This window comes from Trifolium pratense, linkage group LG7 (genome assembly GCF_020283565.1).
Source record: "Trifolium pratense cultivar HEN17-A07 linkage group LG7, ARS_RC_1.1, whole genome shotgun sequence".
NCBI classification, from domain to species: Eukaryota; Viridiplantae; Streptophyta; class Magnoliopsida; order Fabales; family Fabaceae; genus Trifolium; species Trifolium pratense.
Window position 1 is genome coordinate 9,710,282 of NC_060065.1, and position 12,517 is coordinate 9,722,798.

Genomic DNA, 12,517 nt, shown 5'->3' on the forward strand with positions numbered 1-12,517 from the left:
CCCCCTTTTCAGAGACTGAAAAGAAGAGCGTCACAGTTCTCTACCCAAATTTAAATGCTTAAATACAAGCAAATAAAATCATGCTGATTTATTTTTGGTAAAAAGAAAGTAATAAGTGAGAAATGTTCTCGAATATAAGTACTATTATTTTTATTTAAGAAAGTTTTCAAAATTATCTTTATATAAATTTAAAGTAAGCCCATAAATAATATGCATCACTTATATCAAACAATCATCTAGTAATTTTGCTCAAAGGATTTTCAAATCTAAAACATTTCCATTTCACATAAGTATCATACAATTTTTCAATTTAAAATGATAAAAAGATAAATTCCTACAAAAGACTCTAACCCACAAATGATCACAAGCTGGTCAAACACTAAAGATACATGTCACCTAGAGAGTACTCCAATGACATCATCAATACATATCAAAGAGATCTTTCTCTTCGGACTCCAAAAATAAAACTAGACCACCAATCAGCACTAACGTTCTTTATTTTAATGTCTCTCACAATGCCATTTTCCTTTTCTCAATGAACTTCAACTTGAGGTCTTAGTATCCTGCACTAACTGTTGTAAGGGGTGAATCACTCGTACACAAGTTACCATCGTGATGATGTCACAAGGCTACACATAATATTATACAAGTATATACATTTATTTAACTATTATATATACATACCTGAGTATCTAATCATGTATTTACATCAAATAGAATCAAGTAGTTAAATAGTCACGTATAGTCAAATAGTCACAAAAATATGAATTGCACAAAACATTATATCAATATCACAATTCAACAATTAGTCAAAAACAAAGATAATCGAATATATCCAATATATCAATCATCAAATATATCAAACATCGAGATTTAATCATTTAAAATGTATATAAAATCCAATCATAATTTTCACTCAAAGTTAGTCTTCTAACTTGGTTAGTATTATCTTTATTCAACCTACTCCATGGAGACCTCTATTATGAGCGTAAGGCCGTTTCAACTGCCATAACATGGTTGTTTGCAAATTAACATATATCAAATATGTCTCAACCATTCTGGCCCGAGCGCTACACCTTATTATAGATAGTCCTGCACAGTCAGGTTTCACCACGTCGGGTTATATGATTTCCTCCAGTCAGAGTGGCTATCTCTGACTATTGGTAGGAGTTCAAAACGCCGGTGATCCCCATTAGGTCTTGAGGCGACCCAGCCGAACCTATCCTCAGTCTTACATACATTATAGTACTGTAAGAAACACCCTGTTTTGCTCTTCACCTATCAAAGGTGATTAATTATTTAACTCTTCAACTTAATTTGTCTTTGTCAATATCTAACTTAGACATATTAATCCTCAAAACTCACCGTACAACTTATGAGATCACCTCAAACTTTCACCATAAACACTCAAGCACATGAACATTTTCAAATCATATATTGCAGAAGATTTATTCACGCATATATTCAAACTAAAATCAATCACTCATCATTTAACATTTTGCTTATATCTTAATGAATATAAATTACTATATAAATTACACAACACCCCTAGTTATAACTAATAATATATATACAAGTAACACATTTCTTGTGCTCATCGAAACTTATTATTAGCGATTCCCCTTACCTCGAAGTTTTCCAAAATAACTCGAGCAATCACCTTCATCTAGGACACCTATTAACTCATCAAAACAACTATTTCTTAACTAACTAGAATTATAATTAAATTCTAACAATACTAATGTATTAAAAGAAATTATGCAAGAACAGGAACCTAACATAATTAAGAAAATTGCATGACATCTACTTATTATTCTCATACGTGTATATGGTTTCATAGTAAATGAAACAAAGACTTTCAACTCATCATATGAATCCAAAGTTTAGAAGTATCTTGTTACCAACTTGTTACATAATTACACTTTACTTGTGATCACTTAAAGAATCAATAAGGGTACTAAACATGAGTAAACATTCTCAAGTGAAAATAGACAACCTATTAACTAAAACATTTGAGTAAGTGCTCTGTTTCCTTCATAAGTAATAAGACTATAGCTAGTAACTACTTAAAAGTCTTGGAAGCTATTGAAAATACTAAGTGTCTAAAGATTTTTAGAATGAATGAAAGAGACAGGTTTTAAAAAGACAACCTATTAACTAAAACATTTGAGTAAGTGCTCTATTTCCTTCATAAGTAATAAGACTATAGCTAGTAACTACTTAAAAGTCTTGGAAGCTATTGAAAATACTAAGTGTCTAAAGATTTTTAGAATGAATGAAAGAGACAGGTTTTAAAAAGACATAAACAAACAGAACAAGAAAACATTGGAGATATGAAAAGGAAGAAAATATTCAAACCTTGAAATTCCTAGCTTCGTGTGACAGTGATGGTTTGTGTGGGATTGATAAAGATTAAGGTTCTATTTATAGGGGAGTTTGAATGATTATTGTGGACAATTAGGAGACCACGTTTTCTCTTCTACTTAAACATTCTCACACTTTAGACAAACTAACATGATATTGTATATTCATTGAATATATTATTTTCACAAATTATTATTAAAATATAACTAAATGATCAAATTAATTTTATAAAAATATTAAAATTAATAATATAAGGAAAATACTAGTTTATAAAATTTGGGGTGTTACAGTTATGAAAATTATGGTTACGCTGCTGCTCCTGCTGGACAAGATCCCAACGTGTATGGAAGTTATCCGGGTTATGCTGGTTACCAACACCCACAACAGCAACAGCAGCAAATGGGATATAGCTAAGAACTCACTGCAACATATTTGTGTCCTTTTTCACATTTTGATGGATTTGCTTTTCTCCTCGTGGAATAACGGATTCTTCTCCTCCCCCCCCCCCCTTTGATTGAAATTCTATCTGTTGTATCCCTTTAAATTTGTTTGCTGATTACTTTTTGGTGTTTAGATTTTATTACATTGGCTATCTATTGTGTTAAATTAAATTTACAATAAATTAAACCTTATCACTTATGTCAATTTTCTTGTGCGTTATTAGCTACTAGTAATTTTGTTGTGCGTTATTAGCTACCAGTGACTTGAAATTATGTTCTATAATAATGCACAGGAAGCTACAAAAAAACGAAAAAAAATAAATTAAAACTAACATACCACTACTGATATTTATAATAAACAGGCGTGAAAACTAAGCATACCACTACGGGTAAAGGTAATGACCCGTAGTGGAATCCCCATTTCTTTAAAAAAAAAAACTGGAAACCATACATACCACTACGGATATGCGTAAATACCCGTAGTGGAATCCCCAATTCTTTAAAAAAAAAAACTGGAAAACCATACATACCACTACGGATATGTGTATATACCCGTAGTGGAATCCCCATGATTTATATTAAAAAAATTTGAAACCATACATACCACTACTGTTATTCATTATAACCGACGTGGAATCCCATACATATCACTACGGGTAATTGGAAAAACCGACGTGGAAAGTCCATAATTTTAAATAATAATTAAAGAAGAAATATACATACCACGACGGGTATTAAAAGACCCGACGTGGAAAGTCTGGACTTACAACGACGCCAGCATTCACTACGGCCACGGCCAGTAGTGGAAAGTCCGTTTGGCCAGTAGTGGAATCCCCTTTCTGCACTAGTGATATTAAGGAGCCATTGTATTAAAATAATTAATACAGTGATGATGATAAAGAGATTAGCCGATAAGAATAAATTTATAAGTAAATTTATTTTATTGATGAATAAGTTGTCACTTAGTAGCCATCTAAGTAGACTGATATAAACTTATTGTGAAAACCAAGTTTATCTTGTAAACTTGAAGAAATCTGAGATTAATTGACTTTGAGACGTCTTAGTCAATATGTATGAATTGATCGGATCCGTTGACTTAACCCCTGAGAAGAAAATTGATAGGAATGAACTATGCCACTGAAAAACGACAAGTAATGGGAACCCAACCTTTGTGATTGGAGATCCCATGAAGAAGGTTCATATGGGTAAAAACAAGTTACTTGTTAATTATGTTAGCACTAAAATTTGTTCATATCCTATGTGTTATGATAATGGCTATGAGAAATGCTAAATTAAAATTAAATTTGAGGGGTAAGCTTTAAAGGCTTTTAATGATTACCATAAGCCCTTATGGGTGGTGTATGGTTGTAGCATGCACTAGATGGAATCACCTATATGAGTGTCAAGTGGGGCCGCTTGCATGAGACTGTGGCAGGTCTCTAAAGCACTCATGAAAACCAGACACGCGCACGGCCTAAATGCGCAACACCGCGTAACACGAAAATTGTGGGGGTGTGATGCGGGTGGTAGACCGCTAACACACGTCAAGTGTCTTTGGTTCATATAGCTTGCTACACCAACTTCACTGTGTGTTAAGTCTATCATTCTAGCACTGGTTCATATAGCTTGCTACACCAATTTGATGTGTCACACTCAAAAGTAACTCAGGCAATGTTAAAACAATTTTAGTTTAATTATTGACTTTAAAACTTTTGAAATATGTGGGGGATTGTTGGATATTTTAACTATTTCAAAAGTTAATTTTTATTTAACTTTTTATTGTGATCCAAATTAATCAATTTTATTCTAGAATTAATTTATATATATATAATGCTTATACGTTTTCTTTCACTGGTCACTTAATTCAAATGAATTATTATAAATATCTTCTATATGACAGTTAGCAAATACCAATTTTATAGCTTATTATTACTCCTTAAACTTTTCAATAATTTGTTATTATTACTTTTATTGATTCATTATTATGTAACGGGTATACTAAAAAGGATTTATGATTGGTTTTGGTGTGGAACGGTTAAATGTTTTCTTTATATAAACACACAATAGCTTACTTCAAATAATAGATCATAAAACAGTGTCTGAGTTATCAACCTTGTTGATATTCTTGTGTCTTGATAGCCTCGGTACGTTTATCACCGAGAAGAACCGGTTGTATTTTGGGGGAGTTGCGCAATATTTGCGGATAATTCCTTAGTTCAGTGATTACACGCCTCCGGTTAATTGTTTTCCAGTCATCCGCGACAACAATATCTACGTGCAATTTTGGAGCAATTAATCGCCATTTGTAAACAACATCAGTTGCACCTTCACTCACATTCATTTTCACATTGAAAATAATAACTTGCGGTGTTACTTCAACCAATTTAAGCTTCCATGAAAGTATAACACCGTAACTAGCACCACCACCTCACAAATGAGTACCGAATTAAAAATTCGTGTGTTAGTATTCTTGCTTTTGCTATTTGCAACTAATGGTTGGAGGTCCTTCGCGGATAAATTGATAGGTTCAGATGTTACACCCTTTTAACAGAGATACCAATGTCAAACGTACAATATAGATGAAACTAGAAATTCATACATACAGAAAACAACTGATCAAGATTGCTTCGAACTAAATGGAAAGTAGAAACAAAATATGCAGCACTATCACGTGTGTCATGTGGTCACATGAATCAGGACCGATTTTGAATAACCAAGGGTTTAGGGTTTGTTGATTTGGGGGTGGAATGATGAGAAATGAGAAAGATGGATCATTGGAGAGATGAAAGATTCTAGTAGTGTTGGTGTTAGAAGGGATATTGGGAATTTGAAAGTAAGTTTTTGAGATGGTGGTCATGATTTTAGGAATGGAAGAACACCATGGTGAACAGACAGATCGGAGGAGGAATTGAGTGCCGCTGATTCTAGAAGAAGCTGAAGCATGCAAGGAATGAAAAATAAATATGGGTTTTTTGAGGTTGCTTGAAGATAATTTTTTTTATTAAGTATATGAAAATGTTGTTGAAGATGAAGATGAATGGAAGAAAGAAGATGGAGAAAAGTAAAATAAGATTAAGCATTTAAGCATTGGTGGTTCATCATTGGATGCATTAGACCTACAAGATGTGAGATTGTCTTTTTAACAAAAAAAATAAATGGTTAAAATTTAAAAAATTAATGAGTTTTTTGGTGGACCAATTACAATATATGACAGTCACAAAGTGACATCAATTAAGTCAATAAGAATTAACTTTTTGAATTTTTTTTTATGGAAAAGACTAATAAAATAAAGATAACTTTAAGTGATCAAAGTGAAACTTTTATTCATTAAAGGACCAATATAAAACAAAAAATTTCTTCAAAGGACTAAAATAGTAATTAAGCCAAAAGTAAAATAAAATTGAATTCCCTCAAAATATTACATTAACTCAAAATATTCCCTCATCCAAACAGACTCGTATTGTGTTTTTTTTTTTTTTTTTATTTTTTTTTATTTTTTTATGTTTATGGTTTTTATATTTTACAACTTTCTTGAAAAAGAAAAAAAAACGTTTTTCGGACGAAAAATGTTAAATAGGGCAATGTTGCAATAATTATAACTTAAAAATCTATTTATTACCAAACAAAAAAATGATCTAATGTTACAAACTCAAAACTTAAAAGAGCATCAGATCAATTTTGACTAACTGATTTAACCTTAATTAAACCGATCTTCTGTATGGTTAATTTGATTATTTTAATACCTTGTACATACTTTTTTCCTATTTTTATATATCTATTTATGAGCCAATGGCAGAGATGGGGAATACCAGGGGTGCCAACATAGTTTGGATGTCCGGCTTTTTCTTGATGTCTAGATGCTCTTAATTACTATTTAGACACAAATTACTATTTATAGTGCACTAAAAAGTATCTTAAGCTACAAGTTAACTTTTCCTTTTTTCTTTTTTTTTTTTTTATTACAAAGAGCCCTGCTTACCACATAATTTTGTCCTGATTCAATGTTTTGTTTGATTTTTATAGATTGATTTTAGATTTGATAAAATATCTAGTTTATGCAGTCAAGAAACAATTCTAGTTAATGTTTAATTATGTATTTATAGAAGAATATTGATTTAACTACCTTAAACTGATTGTTTACTCCTTAAAATGATTATTACTCTTGAATTCTCTAGTAGATCTGTAAATCAACATGTGTTCCATGAAAAAAATAATTATGCATGTGGACGCAAATCAAACCAAATGATCTTATATTTATAAAAAATTACTAAAAATGTGTTTCATGAAAAAAAATGTATGAATGTGGACACAATTCCAACCAAATGAATAATGATCATGCACTTATTTATTTTAAATTTTAAATATATATAAATAACTGAATGGTTAAACGCAATTTCTCATGTAACCAATTCCTCCAACTTTCCTTTCTCAAACTCCATCTCCCCAATAATCTCACCGCCGGGATGTCACCGTCCGCCGGAATCCACGTCCCTCTTTTGCCTGGATCAAAATCAACGGCGGAGCATGGTACAATCCCCGGCGCTGTATTCAATGTCGCAACAAGCATAATTGGATCTGGAATCATGTCAATTCCAGCGATTCTAAAAGTTCTCGGTGTGTTTCCTTCTATCGCATTGATTATGATCGTGGCGGTGCTTGCCGAAGTTTCTGTAGATTTTCTGATGCGTTTTACGGATGCCGGTGCAAAAACGACGTATGCCGGTGTTATGAAGGAGGCTTTTGGATCGGTTGGAGCATTGACCACTAAAGTTTTTGTCATAATCAATAACTTTGGCGGATTAATTCTCTTACTTATTATTATAGGTAACAATTAATTTTCTTTCTTTCTTTTCGTAATTAAATTCTATATCATTAGAGTTAAACTTAAACATGACACCTGTACCAAAAATGAAACTTAAACATGACACACAGTCACACACATATATATTCTCTCTATCCTAAGAATATAAACAAAAGTTGGTAAAAAAAGTGAATGTATTTAGTCTCAATCTTTAACAAAATACATCAAGTTTCTTTGACCCAATTTTACTTATATTTTCGGATAGAAGGAGTATATATAGTATTTTGTTTACTTTATGTGTATATATTTTTTTTTTTTGAAATTCTCTATGTATACTCTTTTTTACAATAGAAGTTGATGTACTTATCTAAAAAAGAATGGATAGATCGAGTATTTTTCAAGATTAAAAACTGAGACCAGTTGTTTTTTAAAGTTGCCATCAGAGGCTGAAATCACATTATGCTAGGATTGATCCGGTGTTGAAAGAAAAAAAAATTTCCATTGTTTTTATTAGTCTTTCTTTTTCTTATTAAAAACGTAAACATATATAATTATTTTTCAATTTTACTTACCTAACTTTAACTATGCAAGATGCTTAGTTTAAAGTATTTAAACCCCAAAAGAAACATTAAAGTTATCTAAAATTTTGAAACAAAAAGTTTTGTCAAAAAAAAAAAAAATTGAAACAAAAAATGGTTATCTGCAAATTTACTCCTATAACATAAGAATATGAATTTACATTTTTTTTTTTAAATTAGTGGTTTGACTTTGTAAAAAAAAATAAAAAATAGTGGTTTGACAAGAAAAATTAACTGTGCTGTGCATGCCCCATTAGATGTTTAGTATAAAACTAATTTATAGTACTATCAATGTATATCCATTAAACTAATTTTTTTAATACAATAAACAAAATTTCAAAGAGGTTTGTAATGAGATAAATAATCTACTAAAAAACTTCTTATACTTTAGACTTTGTTTTAAAAGCCAAAAAATCAGTGTAACATGTTGGAAATGAATCCTCTTTGTTTTTCTTTCTCATATTTATTCAAATTTTACATTTTAACTCTTAGCCAACTTTTTCTACTTTAATTTTTCTTTTTCAATTACTAATACTATCTCCTTTTATATTTCAATAATATTCACCTTATTTTCTTTCTTATATTATTTTTGTTGTTTGAGAGGATTCTAATCCACAACATGTTGAATCTTAAATCTTTCAATTGCAGTTTGTGTTTAACATCATTTTTAATTAATTTTTTAAAACATTAATTGATTTTTATTTATTTTTGTTTTAATTATTTGGTTCTTTCGAGAAGGGGTCTAGTAATATAAACTTTGACCGCGAAATAAGTAAATTTTGATCAATAATTGTTCTGACCAGAAATCGGGTTTATCATTACTTAATTTTAGAATTGAGAAAATATGTAATAGTAATATAATCTAGAGTTCGCCTACGATATAAATAAATTATGACAAAAAATTCTTTCCAAAGAATCAAATTAAAGTTTTCTTAAACAATTTATCTTAAAAGAATTCATTAATCACTTGAACTCTGTATTAGTTAACTTGTACTAAACTTTGTTTGAGAATAATGTTTGTGAAAGATATTAATATTACTTCCTTAAATATATTATTTTTTATAAGCAAATTCTTCCTTAAATAGATGTAAGTCATGTAACTAGTCAAAAGGATTTCCTAGAGATGTACGAAAAGAGATAATTCACGTTTCATGAAAAGAAATTTATGGATGTGGACGTATATCTATCTAACCAAATGGTCTTGTATTTATTTTATAAAATCACTAAAAAATAATATTTTTTTACCTTAATTATTATTTTTTAAAATATAAATGGAGCATAAGCATAAGTGCATCATATTGTAGTTTTGCACGTAACCAACTCCACTTTTCCACTTTTCCTCTTTCAACTCTCCCCGATAATTTCACCGCCGGTATGTCACCGTCTGCCGGAGCTCACGTCCCCCTATTAACTGGAACAAATTCGGTGGCGGAGCCTGGTTCAGTTCCCGGCGCTGTATTCAATGTTGCAACGACAATAATTGGCGCCGGAATCATGTCAATCCCGGCGATTCTAAAAGTTCTCGGAGTATTTCCCTCTTTCGCCTTAATTCTGATCGTCGCCGTGTTAGCCGAAGTTTCTGTCGAATTTCTCTTGCGTTTTACACATGCCGGTGAAACTACGACTTACGCTGGTGTCATGAGGGAAGCTTTTGGGTCCTATGGAGCAATATCTGTTCAAGTTTGTGTTATAGTCACAAACTTTGGTGCTTTAATTCTCTATCTTATTATCATCGGTTAGAACTTAGAACCCAATTTCATTTCTTTGTTTTCTTCTTAATTGAATTCTAAATTATTAATTAAGTTAATTAAGAGAGCTAAACAACACAAAACAGCTTTTTAGAACTTGGGATTTTCTTTTTGAGCCAAACCCAGATGAGTTGTGAATTTTTTCACTTTAAAGATTTGTTCTTTTTTGTTTTTTGTGATGTAAAGATAGGTTTTTGAATAATGGGTTGTTACTTGTTTTAATTTTTAATTTTATTTTTTTATGATTGTGTGTAATGGAATAACAGGGGATGTTCTATCTGGAAAGGAAAGTGGAGATGAAGTGCACTTAGGAATTTTGCAGCAGTGGTTTGGGATTCACTGGTGGAATTCAAGAGAAGTTGCTCTTCTCATCACCTTGGTTCTTGTTATGCTTCCATTGGTCTTGTACAGACGTGTAGGTAAGTGTTCTAATGTTCTTCCATGATTTCTTAGCCCATGTTTGTTAGGATTGACAGTGAATTCGTTAGAATCACAGTGTGAGCCGCCGTGATTTTGGTAAAAATTATATTGGAGTTTTGATCAAAATCATGGTACCACTGTGATTGTCATATTCATGTAATTCCGAACATGCACTTTTTTCATTTCGAATTGAATTTAATGGCATATGACTCATATTTGTTTTTGCTTTTGGTTCTATGCTGTTTTGAAAATTTTCAGAATCCTTGAAGTACAGTTCTGCAATATCAACTCTTCTTGCTGTGGCATTTGTTGCCATTTGTTCTGGGTTGGCTATTGTTGCTTTGGTGCAAGGAAAGACACAAACTCCTAAATTGGTTCCTCGATTAGATTACCAAACATCATTCTTTGATTTGTTCACTGCAGTTCCTGTTGTAGTCACAGCATTCACATTTCATTTCAATGGTACTCCCTAATTAACTAGCATTGCATTATTTGGTGGTGAATAATCAAACATTTTCTTTTTGTGTGTACTGATGAGTCATTTTATTTTACTTTGCAGTGCATCCAATTGGGTTTGAGCTTGCAAAGCCATCAGATATGAAAACCGCAGTTCGATTAGCAATAATGTTTTGTGCATTTATATACTTCACAATTGGTTTATTTGGCTACCTCTTATTTGGAGATTCAACACAGTCAGACATTCTAATCAATTTTGATCAAAGTTCTGATTCTACTGTTGGTTCCTTGTGCAATAGTTTAATTCGAGTTAGCTACGCACTCCACATCATGCTAGTATTCCCTATTTTGAATTTCTCTTTAAGATCCAACATTGATGAACTACTATTCCCTAAGAAGCCTCTATTAGCCACAGACAACAAGAGATTTGTAATTATCACTCTTGTGCTCTTAGTATTCTCCTATCTAGCTGCTATAGCAATCCCAGATATTTGGTACTTCTTTCAGTTTCTAGGATCAACAACTGCATTATGCCTTGCCTTTATCTTCCCAGGCACTATTGCTTTAAGGTAACCTAACCTATCTATCATAATCTGATTAGTTATTATCTATGAAGCACGGACACCGGACATAACACAGACACTGACACGTCGACACCCATAATAATTTTTGAAAATGACATAATTTAGTATAATCATAAAGTGTCGGTGTCGTATCGGTGTTCGACACCGACGCGTGTTTGACACCGGGACACGGCTAATTTGAGGAGTGTCTGTGCTTCATAGGTTACTATCTTCCTTTTAAATATGACAAATTATTGGAAACAGATGAAAGGAATGAATGAATAAGTCATGATCCTAATTTTCTTTGTTTGCAATAATGACAGGGATGCTCTTGGTATATCAACAAGAAAGGACAAAATTATAGCTCTGGTTATGATTATACTAGCTGTAGTGACAAGTGTAATTGCAATTTCCACCAACATATACAATGCTTTAAGTAGCAAATCATAATGTTGGTGCTCTCTTTTTCCCTTTTCTTTTGTTGTTGCTTTCTACTACAGAAAGTTTCGTTGGTTGAAATGGGGCGTGGAAGGGGCATAAATTCCAGGCGCCTTTGTATGTTTAGGCCCCTTGTTGTGTAGTTTCTTTGATTATTTTTTGGATGCATTGTTGTAGAAATCTTGTAAGGAATTGTTGTGTATAATATCAAAGTATCCAATTCCAAGTAATAAAATTCAGAAGTGTAGTTGAAGGGTGACAAAGTTTGGGCTGTGTTACTATCTCTGTTTTAAATTATGTCATTTTATTAATTTCACATAATTAATTTATGAGTTTACTTTTTGTGTATATATGTATTTATGATTGACTTTTTATATTTCAAAACAAATTTAAAATATTAATAAAATATTAATATGGTTGACTTTTTATATTTCAAAACAAATTAAAAATATTAATAAAGGATATGTTTTAAAAAAGAGAAAAAAGAATATGTGATGTCAATCAATATAACCATGTTTTCTGTCACATCACCATACTTTCTTAATATGATGTGGAAAAATGCTTCATTCTTATCGATTGTTGGTGTAAAATTAATTTATATTTACGGTGTGTAGTTTTAAACTCTTTGAAATGACAAACTTCTTTCATAAAAGTGTCTTATTACAATTAGTGTCCCATGCCATGATCTTGTTTGGTCCCATGTTGATGT

General features: G+C 31.4%; 1 protein-coding gene and 1 long non-coding RNA gene across 3 annotated transcripts; one reads left to right on the forward strand and one right to left on the reverse strand.

Moving 5' to 3' along the window:
* Positions 1 to 257: 257 nt before the first annotated feature.
* Positions 258 to 2,449, reverse strand: LOC123894851. The gene is made up of 2 exons (XR_006803929.1): positions 2,359 to 2,449; positions 258 to 1,675 (listed from the first exon to the last, which is right to left on the reverse strand). It is a non-coding gene; the product is annotated as an uncharacterized LOC123894851 (long non-coding RNA).
* A 4,632-nt stretch (positions 2,450 to 7,081) lies between these two features.
* On the forward strand, positions 7,082 to 12,071 carry LOC123894852 (amino acid transporter AVT6D-like). 2 transcript variants are annotated; one of them, XM_045944932.1, is made up of 7 exons: positions 7,185 to 7,628; positions 9,305 to 9,308; positions 9,473 to 9,918; positions 10,198 to 10,350; positions 10,610 to 10,813; positions 10,911 to 11,376; positions 11,694 to 12,071. In XM_045944932.1, the coding sequence occupies exons 1-7, from the start codon at positions 7,268 to 7,270 to the stop codon at positions 11,818 to 11,820; spliced, it is 1,761 nt and encodes a 586-aa protein (XP_045800888.1). In that variant the 5' UTR covers positions 7,185 to 7,267; the 3' UTR covers positions 11,821 to 12,071. The 2 variants fall into 2 exon arrangements, with proteins under 2 accessions (XP_045800887.1, XP_045800888.1); XM_045944931.1 differs by lacking the exons at positions 9,305 to 9,308; positions 9,473 to 9,918 and having other exon boundaries at positions 7,082 to 7,628.
* Positions 12,072 to 12,517: the final 446 nt, after the last annotated feature.

Coding starts and splice junctions, on each gene's coding strand:
- LOC123894852 (XM_045944932.1), top strand. CDS start 7,268: ATGTCACCGTCCGCCGGAATCCACGTCCCTCTTTTGCCTGGATCAAAA. Junction 10,351..10,609: donor GGTCTTGTACAGACGTGTAG/GTAAGTGTTCTA, acceptor GAAAATTTTCAG/AATCCTTGAAGTACAGTTCT. Junction 10,814..10,910: donor ATTCACATTTCATTTCAATG/GTACTCCCTAAT, acceptor TTTACTTTGCAG/TGCATCCAATTGGGTTTGAG.